At 38.9% G+C, this 23114-nt stretch overlaps 1 protein-coding gene across 4 annotated transcripts in view; it reads right to left on the bottom strand.

Moving 5' to 3' along the window:
- Positions 1–23114, bottom strand: part of fhit (fragile histidine triad diadenosine triphosphatase) — a 412878-nt gene that overhangs the window by 75089 nt on the left and 314675 nt on the right. For all 4 annotated transcript variants that reach the window (XM_034689681.1, XM_034689771.1, XM_034689853.1 and 1 more), the window contains 2 exons: positions 20287–20316; positions 4222–4290 (listed from right to left, as the gene is read on the bottom strand). In XM_034689681.1, coding sequence (XP_034545572.1) covers positions 4222–4290; positions 20287–20316 — 99 coding nt within the window. The remainder of the gene's footprint in view (positions 1–4221; positions 4291–20286; positions 20317–23114) is intronic.

Below are 23114 nucleotides of genomic sequence, written 5' to 3'. Positions count from 1 at the left end.
TTCTCTCAATGAGAAGAGACAGAGGTGCGTCTATTTAATATACAGTCAACGGTTCTAATGTACAAAAGAGACAAGGTCGGGGCGCTGGTGGCCTGGCGGTCTAAGCACCCCACATACAGAGGCTACAGTCCTGGTTGTAGAGGTCGCCGGTTCAACTCAGGACCGCAACCATTTGCTGCATGTCTTCCCATACTCTCTACTCACCATATGTCTCTACCAAGACAAGGTCACTCCAGGGTCACATTTTAGGATTTAACCTTTTTGACTCCCTCTGTACTGTTTGAAGCATCAGCATAATACATTGATTCAAGTCATGCATTTTGCTCATTGGTCACCTCCCTTTACATTAAGGTAAATATTGCTTGAGAGACGTGTCAAACGTGAGCAGTCCCCCTACGCTTTGCACCATCATCATGCCACATTTTCTATAAATGCAGCTTAAACACTAAGGTATTAGAGAGGAGCATTTTAAAAGAGACTAGGAGCAGCTGGCTGTGTTTCCTCCCTTTTTACAATGTTGAGAGAAAAGGGCTTCACCTGTTCTATTGCCTCTTAAACAGTCTTTATGAAGAAATAAATGTGTTAAATCTGGCCCATAAAACACTTAACAGAGGTAAGGTATGAGGGGAGCAAACACTGGGTGATTATTCAGCGCAAAGAAAAACACCTCCAAGAAAAATACTCTCATTTTCTGGGTGTGACATGGAAAATATAAATGGAGTTGGTGCCACTGCTCTCACAATAACCCTTATGATCGCATGCAAATTAAAAACAAACCTATTTATATTTTGCTGCTGGGACCACACGTTTCATTTCTCCCCTCAGGCACGATGAGGAAGTGTACTGAAGTTCTTTTTATTAGACGTGGTTATTAGAATATTCATATCAAACACTCACCAGTTATTGATATTCATTTGCTACTGACTCTCTTGTTACAAATTCAAAATGTCACAGTGAAATTTAAAACAGCCTGAAAGGCATGTTCATTATTTTCTTATTGAAGTGTTGTGGTTCATTGGTTTGGAGATTCTGTCTCCTGGGGGCTGTAGAGCCCTCTGATATTTGTTCAAACCCATCTCTCAGATGTTTAATTAAAGTTATTAGGAGCCACAGGTGAATCAGTTCATTAGCAGTGAATTGTGTTTTCAAAATCCTGCAGTAACACACACGTGCACGCACGCACGCACGCACGCACGCACGCACGCTCACACACACACACACACACACACACACACAAACACACATACACACACACACACACACACACACACACACACACACACACACACACACACACAAAGGAGTCTCCCTCTCTATGAACAATGCAGATTATGCAGTGCTAGAATCCACCATTTCACTGCCATCTTATTCAACAATTATTTCCTGAAGGGGGGGAGGTAAACTAGGCATCTGCTGAGAGTCCCGCCAGCCAGGAAGAGAAGCAACAATCCCCCATTAGCTTCCAAATCAAAGAGTGTGGGGATTAATGCTCAAAAGCTCATGCTCAGTTCAACAAGCAGTAAACATTCATCAAATAAACACGGTTTAACAGAGCTCTCTATTCAAATCTTATATTGCAGTGGAAGTGGAATGAAACCTCAAGAAAACCTAGAACTCAGTTAAGTAAAATCAATATGTTCTGGCTTTATTAGGAAAAACATAATGCAGGTGAGGGGCTGTATCTTTTTCAAAGTCACTGATGCCAGCAGCAAAGATCTGTTTTACGTTAACCTCATACAAAAGGTTAAATTAAATCTTACATACGTTGTTACACAGTTTTTTTTTTTAGCTTTGACTAAAATCTCCAATGCAATGTCATACCTGGTTTCCAAGAGGCTTCCTGTAAAGCCTGAACCATCAAATAATTGTCAGAAAATTCTAATTCTTTCAAAATTGAGTGTTTATTGGACCTTAAAAAAAGAAATTAAAAAGCAATTTTCAAATGAGTTTTAATTTGCATCATATTTGATACATCAGGCATTCTGGTTGTTATTCTTCTTAAAGCTGCTGTGAGGAACTTTTGATTTATATCAAGTTTGGTGCCCCATTGTGGACATAGTGATACCTCTTATCTCTTGTTCTGTACATGCAAAAGTAATGTTTTCAACAAAAACCTCACCCTGTTGTCTTTTAACAGCCAGATTAATCACTCAATGTGATTATTTGCCATAACAAACAGCCAAATGTCAATCATGTGGTCTGACACCTACCCCCTCTGAGTGGTTTAAGGCATTAAAAATGACAACAGAGAAGGTATCAGTGTTGTTGTTTATGGTTTTGTTTGCTTTTGAAGGTCATAAAGAGGCATCAGTGATGGTTTCAGTCTGTTCCTAAGCTGGTGGAGAAACTCCTCACAGTGCCTTTAAACAAACTAAAACCTAAAAACAACATTTTTAGCCTATTAAACTTTGAGTTTTCTTCAAATTTTCCTCAAAGTAATTTCAAACCTAGATTTTTTTTTGTCCAAATTACACGACAACGTCATACATATTTTGTAGCAAAAAAAAACTAATTTATTGTATATTTATTCTCTGAATTGTTCAGTTTTCATTGGAAATCAATGGGCAAAAGACAATTATTTACCAGAGAGCCATTGTAACATTCAACTAGTCATCATTCATCATGATACAGCAGGTCACATATATAAAAATACAATATATGTTATATATATCTCAATTTCTACTCTAAATATTCCCAGTTATGTATGTATGTATCTTTATGGAATACATAATGTATGAAATTTAAATAAAATTATGATGCAATTAAACACCTGCTGTATCAATTTTGATACACATATTTTCAACATGATTTGACTACAAATCGAGTAATGTAATATTTATTACTTTTACATTGTCTCAATAAAGTAACAATTCCACTTGATGTCTCAGTAACAATTTGAAAGTTTCCTTCAAACTTTTTCAAAATTGGCAAAAAAATCCCTGAAAAACCTTGAGTTGGTCTCTGATCCACAGCTGAAATTTTTGGATGTTTCAAGTAACGGCCTTCTGGTGCATGAATGACTCACACCTGGTGGATTATCCATGCACTGCATGTATCTGATTGTATACATCAGTTTTTTTCTGAAATAATATATCACACTGATGATGTAGAGGTCTCAAAAACAGATGTATCAAATATGATATGCTTGACGTTATTTAATGATGTGACTCTTCTTCTTTATTCTTCTGACCACTCAAAGTGCTTTAACACTACATGCCACATTTCACCCATTCACACCACTTTTAAATACACTGATGGCAGAGGCTGCTATGTAAAGCATCCACAAGTATTAACTCATCTCATTCACACACCACTGGCACAGCCGACAGGAGCAGTTTGGGTTAAATGTCTTGCCCAAGGACACTTTGGGATCTCGAAGCAGGGCCTGGGATCAAACCTTGCAACTGAGAGATGTCTGACTACTGCTCAGTGCTAATTTTTATAGCTTGTTCAGATGCCTGGTTTGGAATCTATTCAGTGTTCAGAGCAGAGCGTAAAAAGAAAACTTCTCTTTAAATCACTCTATACCACATTTCATGAAATTGCTCCACACAACTTACAAAGAAGAAAAAAATTATAATTTTAGATTTATTTACGGCCACATTTATCCTCCAAACAATTTCATTCTAGTCTGGGCTTGCTTTGAAATCATGGTTTCAGTGTTAGTAGAGCAAAATTGGAGCAGAATATAAATATTCTTTAACACCTGTAGCTCTTTTGCTTTGTCCATTGTTGCATTTTTCCCCTGGGTATCTTTGTGTTTACAGTGCAGTATTGTAAATCAGGCCAAAGCACACACCATGGCAGCGCTCTCATTGCGTCATTACTTCACAGCCTTCCTCTGTGTAGGTAAACAAATGGCATGTATGCATTGATGAAAGCCTACTCCAAGATGCCAACTATTGTTAGCCAGTTAACCTACGAACAAAAGGAGCTGTGGGTTGACTTTGAGCAGCATGGACGTCAAATGCCTCATTGACATTAAGGGGGAAGAGCACATTTCTTTGCGACTGATTAAAAATGTTTAAACTACTGCTCTCCACTTGCTTGCTCTCCATTTCTCTCTGCTCCGGGATCATCTTTGCTATTTCTTTCATTCAGCAGAAGTAATTGAAGCTGTAGTCAAGCCAATAAGAGTGTAATCATATACATCAGATACAGTTTGGTCTTTTTTACATTTGCAATATGCAAGGTTTAAAGAAGATCAGTCTGCCATCTTACCTCATCATAGACACTGTCATTCCGCTCAAAGTCTCCGGCCTTCCTGGGCAGCACGTGGACGTGGACATGCTGTAAGCAAACAAACAAGAGAAGGCGTTGGTTTAGATGCGCTGCTCTGTCTGGAGAAACGGACACTTTTTCACCTGGGAGCTGTCTGACAGGCTGATGTGACAGAGACGCTTTCCATAGAGAGTCTTCATTACTTCACAGTACGTTGGAGAAGCTGGAGCCGAGTGTGACTGCTGTGCCACAAATCACAGGAGGGTGACCGTGCATTTCAACAAGCATGCTACCTGCACACCGCAGAGACTCCTTATTTTTATGCTTTCAAGGATTTAATTGACTTTTTCGGCCCTCCTTTCTGATGTCAGATCCCTTGCTGTCACAAACTTGGTTGTGTGTATGCTTGTGTATGCTTAACTTGATTTCCTTCTCTGCATGGATGATGATGCTTTTGTCCCTAAGAAGCTGCTTTATTTGACAAAACACGCACTGGGTGGAAAAAAAACAATACAAACTCACTTATGCAGACACAACAAACCATTTCTCTAGATACATATTTATCATTTTTTTAGTAGGTATCAGTGCACACAGAGATCTCTGTGATTGAGTGTTAAATTAGTATCCCTAGATCTGAATACTGACAAGGTGATAACCATGGAAAGACGACAACTCAACACCAAGCCGAAATGAAAAGTAAAACATTGTTATTTTAGAGAGTTAACAAAGTGACAACCTCCTGTCTTAAATCATGAGGCCAATGCAGAAGTGTTAAAAACTGCAGATCCTCACAAGGGCTGGCTGCAGAAACGGCAAAACCACAGACACACTCATTCTAAAAAGTTCACCTTTACAGCAGAAATAAACATGTTCACAGTCTGGTACAAAATAAAACTTTGGTCTATAGAGCTCATTCCTGTATCTGCACAACAGAGGGCGAATATTTTCTGTAACTATAAAAGCAAATGAAGACCGAGTAGAGTATTTGTGCTTTAGATCTCATTTAGTCTTCAGGGTTTGAGATGACGTTATCTGCGGCTGAAAGCTTTGTTTAGAGCCAGGGCAGGTCAGCCTTGGTTAATATAATCCCAGCAGGATTTTGGACAAGTTGGATCGAAGCTGAGAGTTTTGCTGCAGAAACAAGGATCAGGATGTACAATGAGTTCTGGACCATTGTGACCTGTGCTAAGAACTTGGGTGAAAAAAGAAAAGTTACAGGCCTGTAGTTTATGGGCTAAAAAACAGAATTTCCAGGTCGAGACAAAATGGAATCCTCAACCCATTGGACCATCGCCTGAATAAAACATGGGCGTAGGCTCCAAGCGGCAAACTCCGGTCTCAAACGATGAAGCCAATGCGGAAGTGATATAAACTGCAATACATCGAAAATCCGCTTGAGGCTGGCTGCAGAAACACCGGAAACCACATAGATATGAATGGGAAAAAGACGATCTTTGCAGCATTAATAAACATGTTTACAGCCTGGTTCAAAAAACGGCTTGGCCCTACAACGCTAATCTCTCTAATGGCATACACTGTACGGGGGGTGAATTTTTTTCTAACGTGACGGTTAAGAAGATATTAAGATTACGAGATTTGCCCAAATAAGGACATGACTGACGTGAATCCCGGTCGGGAACACACAGCCATTGGCTAAGAGACTCACACTACGTCACACTCTGCCTAGTTGAGTTCCGCATTACCAATATGGCTGCTGCCGTCGATTTGCTTCAAAACAGCTCTCAGGAACAGATGGGTGACGTCACGGATACTACGTCCATATTTTTTACAGTCTATGGTAGGCTCATACCCCTTTTCGACCAACGCAAACCTGGTCCTAGTTCCGGGCTGGTGCTTGTGCTGATTTGGAACTGGTTCAACTTGCGAACCAACTAGGCACCAGTTTGTTCTTCCACCCGCTCGAGCCCGTGGAAGAGCCACGTCATGACGTCACTTCTACGTGACCGCTTTTCCCAGCATCACCAGCGCGAACTTTCCCTCACAATAACGACGATGGCGGACAACATAGCATGCTTGCTGGTGTTGCTCCTGACTTTTCAAGGTCTCGAAGAGCACTTATCCAACTTAACCAACACTTATGTGCTACTCATCTTACTTTACATGGACGGTTTGGTTTGTCTTTTTGGTCACAGCAACCCCATCCTTCGCCCTTGACGTAAGCGCTTCGCGGTTCTAGACCAGCATAGAGTTGGTGCTGCTCTGGAACCTGTTTTCTTAGCCGGGAGCCGGGTCTCTTGCAGTCGAAACACAAAAAAATGGTTGTCTTGGGCACAGCCCTGAAACTGCCTCAGTGGAAAAAGGGGTATCAGTAATGTCGTCCAAAGAGCTTAAACCAAAAAGGTTATATTAATGTTGACTCTAACAGGGCTTCCTTGGCTTCTGAGGCCAGCTTCAAATGGACACTTAAAGTTCAGTTGTTATGGATTTCAACTTTAGCTCCTGAGGTTTCTGCTTTGGTAAAGCACAGACTAAAAGACTTGTCACTACAATTTGGGAGCAGGTCAGGGATGAGTTGGGTCACGTGCTACAAGTCCTTTTTCTTTAAGCTGCTACGTTACGATGAGGATCTCAGTTATCATGACAACTTTCTTCACAACAGGAATAAAATGTAACTTTTTCCTGCCTTCCTTTCTTTCATTCATCGGAAACAGCTACAGTTTGCTTACAGTAGATATCTGCTCTATTGTCCCTCCAAGGAGACCAGACTTTAGTGACTCTCTTTCTTTGATGTTTCAAGCGTTTGTCCTTGTTTTATTCAAGGATTAAAGTCTTTCGTCCAACCCACAAGTGGATCATTGTGTTGTTATGGTTAACAGTGATGTTTGTCCTCCTCTGTGCTGTGATCCAGACTATTTACATATTTTGTCCGTTAGCTGCGGATGGTTCCCTGTATTGTGCTTTGAATCCCCTATGTAATCTGTGGCCTTGTCCTGATGTGTGTGTCTGCTTGTGTGTACCTATCATCAAGGGTATAATAACCTAATTGTGGGTCTTTTATTCATTTTTCATTTCTGCTCTGTGATAAACTGTAGAGGCAGGCTCAATGATTGTTTATAAATGCTACAAACAAGATAGCATGTTTGGAGGCGTCTGTTTTTTGAGTATGCATTTTCTATTTAATGAGGTAATTTACATAATGTCTGCATTATTAAATTTGCCTACCTTGAGGAAAACTTCTGAAGCAGAAAAAAATAACACATCACGGCGGGGGAGCTATTTATCACCAAGGTTTTCTAAATGAGTGCAGAGTGAATGAGGTGGTGGCTACTGGACAACGTGTGTGTCACTTACTGTGTGTGTGTTGATTATGTGTGTATTGATAATGTGAGTGAGCACGAGCATACCAGGCACAGGGAGGGTGGTATGGCTGTTATGGGAAATTAGAGTGGCCTGACACAGCAGTGTGTGTTTGTTTGTGGTAGGTTCCAGACAGTGAAATGCCCACATACACAGCAAGGGGCACATTGCACTGGATCTATTCATGTCTCCCTCTTTAACCCTGTGAAAACAGACCTCCCACAGCAAGCCGCGGTGGGTGGTATGTGCATAATGCTGTTTTAAATCGATGCAGAGTAAAACTACTTTACAGAGAGCCTTCTTTTGCTGCAGCACAAGTTCAAAAATTCTGACTTATGCATCATCATGAATTCAGCAAAATCAGATTAAACAGGATATATCATTAATTATGACTTTTGATTTGACATCATTACAAAACACTTGAAACATGTTCTGCACTCAAAGAAATAATTTGTTCGGTGCTTTTATTTAGCAAAACACAATTTTGTAGAACCAACTAATTGTAAATATGTTGAGTGAACATAAAGTATTGACGTTAGCTTTACTTATTTGCAATGTTTGGGTCCAACTTAATTTGTAAAGGTTGTTTGAACATATTTACTAAGGTAGGATCTGACTTAATTGTCTTGGGTCACAATAACTTGTATCATATGATTATGGGTAACTTTTTTTTGTCGTTATATTTTTGGGTTTTTTTCGCCTTTATTGACAGGACAGCAGAAGAGAGAAAGGCAACGTGGGGATTAAGGAGTGGGGGAAGACATGCAGCAAATGGTCAACCGGTCGGGAGTTGAACCGGCGACCTCTACGACGAGGACTATAGCCTCGATATGTGGGGCGATTGGACCGCTAGGCCACCAGCGCCCGAATTGCAGTCAGTCACAGGCGATCTCTCCCAACTTCCCGTAATGGCTCTTCTTTGCCAGAAGCACGCTACCTAGGCTGATGAATAGGGCCTGTCACACCTTACTGCCACCTTCTGCTCTGGAGAGGTATTGCAGATGGGGTTCCTACCTAAACCCTTTAGGTTGTGTTGACATACAGCAATCTTGTAGTTTTAAGGATTTTGCATGTCATGTTGAAACTACATGATTTAAAGATGTTTAACCACGAAACATGAATTAATTTTTTTGTGTGGATCTCGTCCTGTGGGCTGAGGTTGCAAGATATAGAGAAAGGAAGCAATTAAGGTTTTTTTTAATTAATAACAAAAATATATTACAATTGTCACATAATCCTTGTGTAAGCAAGACCATTTCTGTTGCATATTTCTGAGAGTTAGATCAATTCTATGCTTCTCTAACGCCTGTAAAAGTTTTACAGTACCTGGAGAGCCACAGGATACGGCAGAACAAAGCTGTTTTATTTATCCATCATATTTCAAACACAGAGGCAATTCAAAGAAACACCAACTTACAAAGGCAAAGAAAAGTCTTAAAAGGTTCTTGATATTCTCTATCTTCACAGAAAGACAAAAACACAAATAAATGTCCCTTATAACTAAGTATTGTATGTATGTGTATGCCTGATACACAGCGGTCCATATCTTATTCCTGTACATGCTAGAGCTCTACAGTCTAAAGTTATAGAAAGATGTTAATGAGCCAAACTGTGGCACTATGCGACATGTTCTTTTATTACCATCACACCGTAGTTTATCTTAATGCAACCTAAAGTGCTCAGACTGATACTAAGGGCAGCGGAGCATACTTCACTCCTGCTTGAGCGACATAAACTTGAACCATTAGAGCTGTATTGACCACTGAGCCTTCGTTTAAAAATTAAAAAAGACAGCCAAATAAATAAATTAAATAAATCTTTGTATTTGAGGAAGATAACACCTCTTACTATTCACCATAAAATAATTTTTAAAACACAAGCATTAGAAAAAAACATCATAAAATGTGCACCTTGAAAAATGCCAAAGATACCAGCGCGGTTCGCCGTCTGTGGTCTCACACAGAAGCTCTCCTTCCCTGCTCCAGCTACTGATTCTGATTTAGTTGACATATTGTTGTCAGTTGTTGGGCCTGGTTGTTACACGTGTTTTTAACACCTTACACTCTCAGGTAGACTACATTAACCACAAGGTACACAAACAAAAATTCATCAGCAGTTGGATGGTGTGACAGCTGACAGATATTTAAACTAAGGAGAGAGAGAAGAGAAAAAAAGGGTGTATTCTATAACATCAGACTGGAAGGTGTGAAGGATGCGTGCTTCTCTTTGTGCATGGTGGCCCTGAAGCAGGGAATTAAAACCCCTCAGTGTGTTTATGTCAGGCACTAACAGAGCAGAGTGTGTGTGCTGTCTATCTGTGAGGCACACCTGTGGTGAGATGGGCTCTACCTAACCCCTGCCAGCTCTCTCCAACACAGCAGCTGGTGCAAATAACAACATGTTATTGGCTGATAAAAACAAGCATTTGGCTTCATTTCTAGATAAGTGGATGTTTATTTGAAGATACATTAAAGCAGTGTGAAGAGTTTCACTTTACAATGCTATAAATTCTCTTTTGTAACGATTATTCCACCAAATGTATATCAGCCAACACTAAAAAACAGAACTACTCCCCCACTCAGATCTGCACTAAACACCTAACAGTTCCCTCGTACTTCACTATTTATGTTGAAAATTAACTGTGCTTCATCTGTACACTGAGGGACGAAATCCTTCATTCATTTAACATTTTGACCTTCGCCACAAGCTAGAAATGCACTTTTAGTTTAGCATTTCAGTGCCTTGTATGTACGAAACGGGATCATTGAAGATTATTTAGATTTTTACTGCTTTTTCAATGCAGTAAAAAGGAACAAAAAATAATTTTTCAGTATTACACTTTATTTATCATCATTGGTTTCTTGACTTCTCACAATTTCATGTCCAAAACTAGGCTTCTTTTGGCTGTGTGTTTTGGAAATCCAAAAATCAAGCCTGTAACGAGACTGGGTGTTTCTGTTGCTGGAGTTCTGCAAATGCAAATGTTCGTCTACCTCCCGTCATGTGATGAAAGTGAAAACCAGATTTCAGAGATTTGAGAAAACGTCGACTCCAGCACTGGCAACAATATCCGTCTCTGCAAAGATATGAAGATAGTCTCAAAGAAAGAGTCCTCACACTATAAAAATGAAAACTTAAAATTTTTGGCCTGAAAAAGATTTTTTGGTTAAGTTAACAAAACATTTTTTCCATCGTGTTGCAAACTACATCAAAGTAACAAATTAAGTTTGTTGTGTAAAGTTGGTCTCATTTCATAAGTTAGGTTGGTAAAACTGTAAATTATGGATTTGAGGCTCGGCTAAATTATTTGAGTCTGCTTCAGGCAAAGAACGGGGTCTCCAACTCAAATCTACAGGGGTCTTCCACACTATCAATTTCCCACATGTGGTGCCATCTCTCCTCTCCTGTGTGAATTTCATCGCCCTAGAGGTGAGTATTGAGTATTGAGTATTGTATTGAAACTCTAGCTTTGCAGTTGTTCAATTGATGGTGAGTTGATTACCGGTTAATGTAACTTTTAATTTGATAGTTTTACAAGGCATGGTCATTACCAATAGTTAGCCGCCTTGAACATTAGCTAGCTACCTTGCAAGTGGGAAAACAGTGCAGTAACGTGCAGTAACATAGGTACATTTTCTGAACAATAAATTCTAGTTAGCCTCAAAAACAAAAAATCTAGTGCAGATAGTTGCCTTGAATTTTTGAGTTTTCACAGCTTTTTAGTTTTAACAGTGCAGGAGCTCCTGTTCAGGTACAAGATGAAGTCTCAGCGCAGGGTTTCAGGGGGTGAATGCTTCGGCTTAAACGTGTAACTCTACACAAAATTTCCCTTGGTGCAGTTTGTTTTGAGTGGGTTGTATACAGCAGGTCACAATAACATAGAAGCCTAGAATGTAAAAGAAAAGGAGAATAGCCCTTAGTTAAAATCTTAATCCTTTTGATGTATATGACTATCCAGCTTAAAATATATGAGCATATCACAATGTGCCCATAAACAGATTTAACAATGACAAAATGTGGGGATCAGAAAATGCAGTTATGTGTAATCAGGAAAGCCACTGACATGGGAAAAGTGAGCCATTTGTGTCATTTGGTTTGTGGAACTATGAGGAACAGCTAGGGGACCATTACAATCAAAACTGTTCATCCCCTGGAGAGTGTGATTGTCCATAAAAGTGTTCAAACCAATCAGATTTTTGTTATTTCTGATGATGACGGTGCTGAAAAGTGTTCCTGTTATCTGTTAGCTTTCATGGACAGAAGGTTTTACCCCTGCATGCCTGCAGTGCATAGAGTGAACAAGACAGTGGCACTTTAAGAAAGAAGAAAAATCAAAGTAACTCTCCTCTCTGTACTGGAGCAGCACTGCTCTAAGCTTTCCTCTGACGCTTTGTGTCCTTGACATTAAGTCACAGTGTCGTTCCTCTCTTATTGGTGTTGCCTGATTACACACTCTGCAGATGTTGAGGTCATGGTTCACTGTTAGTTCCTTTGCAGCGTCCTTCAGTCAGGCTCTGGGTGAGCACCTCCCCAGGCTGTGTCCCGTCGATAATTAGTCAATCAACTTCTGCTTGAGATTATGCACACTCAAACAGAACGTCCTTCATGCAAAGTTGCTTGTTCACCTTCCATCAACTGCACAGAGAGACACAGGTATCTGAGAAAGAATTACTTATAATTTTTGCACACAATAGTTGCATCAAACTGTGGTGCAGCGCTCTGCCAAGTGATCAAACCAGATGTCTCTATATTCTTCTGTAAGACAACTAATGAAAATGGCAACCATATAAATTTAAGCAAGATGGCGAGATCAAGTCTGACAGGCATACAAAAAGTCTTTGTCACAAACAGATGTGGTCCCCATTAATGGGATGGGGAAAAGAAGGCTGACTAGATCAAAGCAGAGAGCCCTAATTAGCTATAAAGCAGGAGGGAGAGGGAGAGAGAGAGAGAGAGAGAGAGCGACAGAGAGAGAGAGAGAGAGAGAAAGCTTTCTAAGGCAAACATCACCTGAAACCAATGTACGTTTTTTGTTTCACAGTATCACTTGAGAACTTGCAAACTCATGAGACCGGCTTCAGTTTTACTCATTTTCTCAATAATTTTCTTGTGCAATACTTTTGGGAAATTAATCTGAGTGAGCAGCTGCAGAGCCAAGTTTTTCTCACACCAATGAGGATGACTTGAGGCCAGTTTCAAAACTCAAATTACAATAGAAAGTATACAGGAGGAAGAGGATCAAACTTGTCACATATTTACTGAACAGCGGTGTCCTTAGATGGGAGCAAACTTCGCTATAATGTTGTAACGTGAACGATTGCGCTATTTGCGCAAATACAAATGCGAGAATGTTTTGTGTTTACTCACAAAATTGCATGTACACGAGTGCCCAAGACGTCAGTTTTGCTAAAGGGGGCAGTGCTAACTTCCCAGTACAACAGATAGCTGGATTCAAGTGACAAAAAGTTTTTCACAATTTACCAGATAAGTTGTACCACTTACCAGATAATCCTCCTCACTAACTTTCTTCAAAGTAAAGACATCGCACCACCCAATTTGCATCATTTGCACTGCCAGACCACTACTCGCGTCTATTCACGTCTTTAGATTGACTTAACATGTAATTCATTTGCGTGAATGGTCTTATTTGTGTTTGGTGTGAATGCCCCATAAGGCTCTACATACAGTAACAGTCTAACTGTGAATCAATGTCTATGATAAACAGTGACAAAAACAAACCACCTTTCCCCAAACTTCAAAGTTTACAGATTGGTTAAGTTGAGATAACTTCAACTACATGGTCAAGTTTGAATTTAAAAAGATTGCTAAAACCCTCATGCAGTTGTATGCTTTTATGACTCCTGGTTACTTATGCATTAGTTAAGTTTATGAAGTAATGTGTTGCTCCCCCCTTGTCTTACCTTAATTTGACTAAAAGGATATTATTTAGGACATACTGCAACAGTGGCATGATTATAATTTTTTGGCCTCAATCATCTCAAGGTGAAACTTTGATATTGTGCATTAATATTATCCATATCCACAACTGGAGTGTTGTGACATAACTTGTGTTTATAAAGTGAAAACGTAGGAAGATAGAAATACTCCTCCATCTGGGATGTCTCCAGCTGGTCTCCTCTGCACAGCTGATAGCAGCGTGCTTTGTTTACATGCTGAAACAGAAGCGTCTTTCACCGATACAGTATGGACAGCGAGTGTATGTTGCTACACAATGCATGTAACAGGCGCTTGCATGCCATTAGGACATGCAGTAACTTTTTATGTAACAAGTGTTGATGAAGAGTAAAGGTTTGGACTGGTTATGTGAGGTTACTTGCGTACGAAACATTATTCTAATATCTGACTTCATGCAGCTTTGTTTGAGCATTTTACTGGATACAAAAGTCCTGTGCTTGTTTGGCCTATTCAACTCTAATATCCAAACTCAATCTCTTTCTTTTCATACTACACAACCTGACTTCCTCCTGTGCTGATGATATCATTTACAGCTGTTAGAGGCAGCTGACATGCACGTATTGATCGTAACATGCTGCAAACACATGAGATCTAAATGTTTTTTGTTTTTTTTTAACCATGTCCAATAAGAACACAAAGCTCCACTGCTACACACAGATAACCACATAAACAACAACATCATCTACTTCTAATCTAGTCTTTTTTCACCATGAAACTCTTCTTCATCCACATTCACTCTCTTCCCCTCTCCATGCGGTTTCCTTTCGATCTCCCTAAATAGCTTCTAATGGAGCTTGATTTAATTCAGTGCTCAGAGGGAAGAAACTGTAGACAGAGAATGGCTTTGAACTATTGCAAAGAAACAAGTCTGCTGTGACTTGCTGACCCGACTGTATCACTAGCTCACTGCAGAAAAGTGCTCACTCAGAGCACAGATCAGAGAATACGTTGGGAATTGAACCTGGCTTTTGTGGAGTTGAAAGCCCTCCTGTAATCCATCCTCTGAGCTTGACTTACAGTATGCTAATTTGATGTCAAGGCATTACTAAAATGGACTTGTACACATCCAACCACGGTATAATCGTATAAACCATATATTTAAATGTGTGTGTACATGTCCCCAGATATTGGAAGAGATATATCTGTTACAATGTCACTGAACACTCGATGCAATATCCATACATTGATATGGTTTCAACTATGTACAATAAGGCGGTGTCAGTGGTTATTGTAACTCAACAATGCTTAAGGTCCAGTGATCACAATGTCACTAAAACATTTGGTTAAGGTTGGGAAAAATGTTTGTTAAATAACCAATGAGAGCAGCAGCCTTGTTGACCATGTTAGGCATCTCAGTCCATCTGTTACCATGCAGACAAATACAACTTCTACTTAATGATGAAGGTAGAGGAAGAGTGGGCGGGACAATTCTTTGGGGACATATCCTAAATGTCTGTTAAATAAAATAGATGGCAATTCATTAGATGGTTGTTACACAATTCACTGGTGGACCCAACAAAAACATCAACTTTCTTACGTCCACGTGGCTTGAATTTGCCACACACCAATTCACCACCCTGCCACCCACACACCCCTATTTTCATCCTTGATACCAACAGAAGCTGCATCGGCAAACATCAATAGAGCTGTACATCAGATGACACACATCACAAGTGTCCAGTGTGACTATAACAATCAAAGACATCTATAAAGATTGATCTCTCGTTGTTATTTGACAGAGAAAATGAAGCTTTCAGAACCACTCCATGAAGCTGTCACTCTTAGTCAGACGCTCCAACAAGCTGTGAAGTCCTGTAAAGGGCTGTTGTTTCCAAATGTCCTGGAGCTGTCCACAAAATGTCAAATTTACATTAATACTAGCCTCTTCAGTGTTGTGCAAGTCCAAACTCAGACAGAGCAAGCTCAGAGTTCAGCTCACACATATTAAAATGAACAGTTTCATCTTAAGAGCTCACTGCTTTCACATTTTAAACTAGGTTCACAAACAAAAATAATTAGTTGTAGTCCTTTAATTGTTTCCTCTTTTTATTATTATTATTATTATTATTATTATTATTATTATTATTATTATTATTATTATTATTATTATTTAACTGTTTTATATTATTATTATTACTGTAATAAATGTCATTATTCTAACTTTTATTATTTCTGTATGTATTTAGTTGTTTTTCATTGTGTGTACCACCCCACACTTTTCAACTTTCATTAAGTATGTCACATTTAGTTCAAATGCGTAATGTTTAAAACTGTTTGAAATGTTATAGAAAATCATCACATCTTGATTGGATAACTGTGCATGACAATAATTCAGATGCAGAGCATTGTGTAAGAACACAGGTAGTCCCATCACAGATTAAGATATCAGGCTTTTACTTTGAAAAGCATACAGAACATGTACTGTCCAGCATATTCACATGCCTAGGATATCTACAGATGCAGCCATATTGGATGTATGTTGTGCTGTTAATCTGACTTTGGCTGCCATTGTTTGCTTGGCAAAACATGAGCAGACATTTGTTGTCTCCAGAGTGAACTACCCTCATGTTCTCGTTCACCTGTTGCAAATTGCTTTGCTCAGTTCACAGCTCACCAAAAATATGAACACATTTATGAAAGAGGTCTTTTAGCGAGTTCACGAACAACACTTAGCTTCTTCATTGCTTGATATTGAAGTTGTTCAGTATTAGGCTTTTTTTTTGTCATATTCAGGTTAGCAAAGTACATCTGCTCGCATTTTAAACCCAAACCAGCTAACATCAGGCTGATATGAATCATCTCATGTCACTCTTAGAAATACTCATAAAACTTTTTTATTGTTTTACCATGTTGCAGGAGGTAAATGTATAGCTTTAAAAGCCTTTATTTAAAGCTAGGATTGGTAGTCACAGAAAACTAGAATGTAGCATTTCCTCAGGACTCCGTCTAACCCCTCCCCCCTCCCCTCGGAGCTCCTCCAAAACAACGCCCCTGCTCACATGCAAGAGCGCCACTGATTCGCGACCATATGATCGTAACTGATTCAAAGCTGGTCCTCAGCACATCGTTTGTGTTTTGCACTATGTCAACTCATGTCTCACTCAGCGGTAAGAAAACACCATAACATTATCATAGTGAAAGTTAAAAACACAGACAAACATGAAATGTACGTGCAGGAGGCAGGCAGAACGGCAGGACGGGATTTGATTGGTTTCATAAATTGGCTCCTGATGGCAGGGATTGGTTGGTGTTTTCCCAGGTTTACTCCGGCTATAGATATCGGCTTTTTTCGCTTTAAGAACACATTATGTATTGATTGCCATCGGGACATAAAGATAATTTTAACCAGCATAACAAAATGTGTATCTAAATCTGACTACGAACCCCAGCTTTAAATAAATGTGTTTGGGCAGTGTCTCTTTTTTTTGTAGAATGAGATAAGAATGAAAGTTTTTGCATTGCATAATGTTGCAGATTTTGCGGAAAGAGGAATAATCACTTCTAAGCACTTCCAAGACTAAAGCATTATTAGACAAAGACAGAAACGAAAACAACAATAGAAGTTTGATGTCCTCGCGAAGACAAACGGTTGAAGCTTTCAGCATGACCACTGTGCAGAACCTAATGAAAAAAACCCTCCTCAAACAGCCTGGAATTATCTTTTTTTCATCGCCTAATTTTCTGATTGGAGGATCGATACCTGTACTGATTGGTTCTTATTAATGGCTGTTGTCTCTAAATACAACCTACCTAAGCTTACAAGGTTGTGTCCAGTTTTGTATCTGCAAGGACTCACCAGTCCAAACATTCAGCTAATGACAATATAAGCCACTAAAGCATTAATGCTAATCCTTTGTCGATACAGAATATGTGTCTCTGAATCAGAGACAATCATTTCCCTTCAGTGTGTCTCCCTGCCTCCCACTCATCCTTCTGTAGTCACTGCTAAGAAAATATAGCCCTGTGAGTTTGTTTTCAATATCGTCTACTTTGTGAATATTACATCTCATCATCTTTATCCATAAAAACTCATATATAACCGCCAGGCTTGCTTAGTAAACAAGTGGGATCTATACATGAGCCGCCACATGATAAATCACTATAATCACGCTGCTTTTTCAATAAGACAAAAATAAAATCCAATTCCATCATTCAAAACACAGAGATTTGTCTTGTGTCTGTGTGACTCCAGGCAGTGAGTTTATAAGAGTGCATTTGCCTCTCTCTTATACCCGCCTCGCTCTTATTCAATCAAAGGACCATTTTTTATTGCTGGTGTGCATGCACCTGATTGCAATAACCCAGTTGATAGATGGGGGTGGGCCGCTACTGTAGCAGGTGTGGTATATGCGCTAAGATAATCTGTTTTCATAAGAAGAGCAGACAGGTCTCCACATCAGGAGTTTCTTTGTATCAAAATGACTTGATAAAATATGTAGATTATTTCAGTGAGTTAAGAATCAGTGAAGAACAACAGCTCCTATATTAAGGCCTTGATTCACTGCTCCCCTGATGTTCTCTCCTGCAGCAACAGCTCTCAGCAAAGGCTCCGCCAGAATATTTCACAGCTGCTGATATTTTGGTAATTCTAAAATATAACCTACCTGCCTGTGTGAATCTAACTGAACTCAAGCAAAAATGCATTACTCTTTGACCTTGTTTGTATTGCCGGATGAAAGCCATTTCATCTCACACAATCTGTAGATGAAAAATGGAGGTTGTTGTGGAAATGGGAAAATAAAGATCTTAAAGAAGACATTGTTCTCTAAAGGCGCACGGGGAAGATTGCTTTTTAAGAGAGAGGGAGAGGGTGATAGAAAAAAAAGGTTGCTGGACAGTAGGAAATTTCCCTTTAGTTATTATCTCTGCTATGAGTTAGTGCACTACTCTGTGCTTGTTTAGCAAACAGAGAGATGAGCTTTAAGAAAAATTAGCAAACCTAGATTCAGTTCAGAGGGACATAAAGAGTTTGAGGTCTTAAGGTTTGGGATTCTAGGATTTCCTCTAAATGAACAATCTGTCATCTGACCACATCTGAGAGCAAAAGTGTTTCTGCATATTTCTTTAAACAGTCAAAGCCAGAAAAGAGTCTGTTATTCCAGCTTCCTCGTGGCTGCATCTGACTGCCGTTCTGATCTGAAACGAGCTATTTGTGAGTCTTTGTGTCTAAAACAGAGAATCACACAGTCAGAGTAAAGGCTGTGAACCTTTGGACTGTCTCAAGCATTTATGGTTCTTTACATCCAAGTTAAAGAGAGTAGTTTTGCAAAGAATGAATGAAGACAGTCTCAGTAAATCCAAAGCCTTTCTACATTCATATTTCTGCATGTGACTGAATTTAATTGTCAGGTATTGTCATATAAATGGTGTTTCATGGTGAGCTTGTGTTCCCTCAAACATTTGAGTTTCAGTATATTTTTTGAAAAATGATAAACATTTATTTTTGACTGAACATATCAAGAAGAGCTTGGTTTATTTCTCTTAGTGGTCAGCTTTTACAATGTACTGGATGTTGGTAATCATATTTTGATGTTATTATATTACACAGTGGTCAATCAGTCTGTAGCTGTGCATTGTTTTCTGGATTATGTTGATGGTTTGAATCTATTTTGCATGGTAAGAATAAGAATGTCCTTTTTTTCCTGAATGAGCTGCTCTTGTTGATGTGGTATAAAAATTTTGAAACTGATATCATCTCAGTCAAGTCTTGGCTTCACAATAAACTGGAATAAGAGTGTCCCTTCCCTGACTCACAGCTCCCAACCTTTCAGAGGCTGGAACTGTACACCATCGGGGTTACTGACAGCTCTTCTCCACGATCACACATATACTATCAAGAGAGATTCAAAACATCATGTCATTAGTACAATATTCTTACATATTGCAAAAGGACATGTAGCAATGCAAAATTAAAGGTGACATAAGCAACCACAGTCCACCGTCCTTGAATTGACCCTGGGCATGCTGGTCTCAGGTGAATCCTTTCCTTTTGCAGTTACGATCTCCATTGATTCTTTTAATTTGCATTGTTACCCACGACGGTAGGCTATAAGGCATGAATGGTCACAATACACTAACCTGATGGCATCCCAAGCCACTGGTCTGTGGGGCTTAACACACTCTAAATAGTGCTCTGTCGGCTTTTGTGATGCGGTAACATCAGTCTTGATCAGACCTGTATGCTTAGCTTATAGGTGGTAGCTTTAATATCATCTTTACACTAGATGTACTTTTTCCTGTCATTTACATAACTATTTCCCTGGATGTACAATTTCAAATCTGAAGCAACATAATGAAAATGTGAGCTTTTTTTCCTGACATTGGTGGCAAAAAAATTAACTAGCCTTTTCCATCTTTTACTAATGAATAAGGTTTTATTCCAGCACAATTATTTTTCATTCTGAGATATGATTTTTCACAGTTTGAAACATAATCATATAAAAGATTTGAAACAGTATGAGATTTAATTAAATTAAAGTGGAACCAAAAACAGCAGAACAATAGCGGACTGAGTGGATCTGCAGTGACTCATAGTGACTCTGTCCCTCTCTTTAACCCGAGTGGACCACAGTGGGTCTCCAGTCAGTCACTTGAATCTTCCACACCGCCCCCAACCAAACCAAAACTGATTTAAACCTTTCAGAAAAGATCTCTGAATAATTCAGCTGTGCCAAGAGTTTAGCACTGCAAATGTGATGATTATTTAATAGTGTGTAACTGTTGCGGAGGCCTCATGACATATTTAAAGGCAGTAAATTATTAAGTTCTCACCTTCACAGTTTGTCCGGCTTCAGGGCCGTCCTGGTGGGAACAGAGAGAGGTAATTAGAAAAGAGTTGGGAATTCAGAATTATTTACATCAATAATTCAGACACAGATTATAATTTCAGATGAGCTACAGCACCTCAGCCCTTTCCTTCAGAAAAAAAAGATCTGCCTGCCTTGTTTCATTGCCTCCTTTGTGCTGACAGTTATTTCTTTATGAATGATTTCTATTCTTATTGTTCTTTGAGTAAAGTGAAAGGTATATGAAAATTATATTTTATATTCTTAAATGAAAAAATGTAACAAAATAAAGAAAACTAAATAAATGAAATGTTTACTATGTTCCATGAGTGAAGCTGGCTGTACATAAATGCATTCAAATTAAATCAAACAAACAAACAACACTTTTCCTCTCTCCTCTCTGGACAGTTATACCACCCCAGGTTTTCTTAATCTGATTATCATGTCTGAAGTGATAATCCTGCGGCTGATGTTCATGAAAGAAAATGTAGTTGTATGTTCATGCATAGAGTCTGTGTTGTCCATGTTCCAAGATCCAAAGAGGGAGCCAACTTATACTCATGTGAAAAGGTTTAAAGAACCAATATAGGCAGGGGACTCAACTCAATGTGCTTAACATTAAAACATTAAAAGCATTGGAAACATTCATACAATAATAAAAGGGCACAATTAAAAAGACATTTGTCTTTTTAATTGTGCCCTTTTATTATTTTTCTAAAACATAGAAAAGAAAAGGAAAATTAGAAATGTATTAAAAAATAAAATTTAAATTTGCATTTAAAGCAAGTTTAAAAAAAGCTAAAATAGGAAGGCAGCGGCACACTATTCAAAATTAAATATGTTTAAAATTAAATCTATTACAAACACGCTCTGCTCTTTAAATCACACACTGATGTTTAAAGAGGGGGTATCATGCTTTCTCATATTTCAAAAATAGATACAAAGGAAAAATGTTGGAAGTCCATACTGAATGTGTGCAATTATTCAAATTGCTAGGTATGCACATGTTGTAGAAATCCCTGAATTTCTGTGTAAACTACTCAAAGTGGTCCGTTCTTAAAATACAGTGAGATCTTCTGGAGATCTTCACAAGACCTTCTGAAGCAATGAGGTCATTGCATAAGGATCTTCTAACTGGTTCGTCTGTGATGCTGGCACAGCGGAACAGCTCGCCCCTGGCAACACGGATGGAAACCGTCTGCCTATAGCTCCGCCCCCGACAGGCCCCTGGAGGACTAGCCAATCAGAGGAAAGGGGGTTTGTGGAGAGGGGGTGTTAAAGAGACAGCAGCTAAAACAATGCAATTCAGACAGAGGCTGAAATGAGGGCTTTATAAAACACCAGTGTGAGAAAAATAGGGATTTGGACAACAGAGATACCAAAGGGACAGTATAAACATAATATTCCTTAAAAGACTGCAGTTAACATATAGATGACATTCACAATTCAATGTATGAAATCTGTTTAGAGATTTTACCTATCTCATAAATAAGCATGGTACCTTCAATTTTAAAAAGTTTGATTACTTTTGGATGCTTAATAATCTGATTTATTTTATTTTTTATAATTTCCAACTTTGTTTTTTTTTATATAATCCCTGGGGCTTTTTTGTCTTTATTTTGATAGGACAGATTGAGAGAGGAAGGAAATGTGGGGAGAGAAAGGGGGGATGACATGAATCAAATCACGCCAGAACTGGGGATCGACCTTACAACCAGTGCAATGAGGACTGTCTCCTCATGGTGTGCCAACCAAGCTACATTTGTGCCTCATTCAAACCATTGTTAATACACCTTTGGCTCTTTTCTTTAATTAACAAAACACACTGGAATGTATTTTGGAAGACGTAACCACTTTGTTGTCAGGTGAAGAAGAAACCGTGGGACGATAGAGGATTAAAGAGTCCCAGAGATCAACTACAGAATGTCTTCTTTTTAAAGCATGGTCAGATTTCTGCACATTAGGTCTGTGTTTCAGTCAAAAAGCACCATCAGCAATTTTAAGAATGGCAGTAAATTAAAATTGTGTGTCTTCAACTATGTACAAAGTTATATGTATTAAATTAGTTTCTCAGAAGGACATAAAGAAAGAAGAAGAAACGAGAGAATGAACAAGGACAAGCAGCAGCAGCAGAGATACCGTCACTTTTAAAATGCTGATATAGCTTTGTGTTTGCTGACTGTGTAAATACAGTAGATAAATGTTTGCTAACACATTCACCATTATTAATATTCACAGCTCGTTACCCTGCACCCACAGCCAATAAATCAAATGATGCAGCTCTTAAGTGATGGAAAATGAGGGTTTTGGTCAAATATTGAGAGTCGACGCTGGCTTGTTGCAGGAGTCGGGACATGTTGACTTTAAAAATATTAAAGTAAAACCAACAAATTGTCCTAGACTGAGTGTTTTAAAAGTTAGATTTAAGAGAAAGGACTTGACTAGTTTACATTTCTGTACATGTAAGGAAAGCCTGTTTTGATTTCCTCTGATAGTGGAATAAAATATGGACATGAGGAGGGATTCATCTCAAAACCTAAATTTTTCAAAATAAGACAACACATCTGGGAAATTCCTCATCAGATAACATTCATCTTTGGAGGTTTAAGGTGGAAGCGCTTCATGTTCTGATCTCTCCGCTTGTCACTTTTGATAGACCCTTCATCTTTCAATGACTTCTTCATCTGCACGTTGTTATTAGGTCTGATGAAATTAACTGAGGTTAGCATTTGTTATTTGGATCCTGGGGTATCCAGTCTCTTATACACATCAGTATCAGAGCGGTGAGTGAAGAAGCAGTTTTTCAAACCCGTG

The sequence above is a fragment of the Notolabrus celidotus genome, chromosome 1, assembly GCF_009762535.1.
Source record: "Notolabrus celidotus isolate fNotCel1 chromosome 1, fNotCel1.pri, whole genome shotgun sequence".
Lineage (NCBI taxonomy): Eukaryota > Metazoa > Chordata > Actinopteri > Labriformes > Labridae > Notolabrus > Notolabrus celidotus.
The sequence above is the reverse complement of the archived record's forward strand: the minus strand, read 5'-3'. Positions and strand labels throughout refer to the sequence as shown.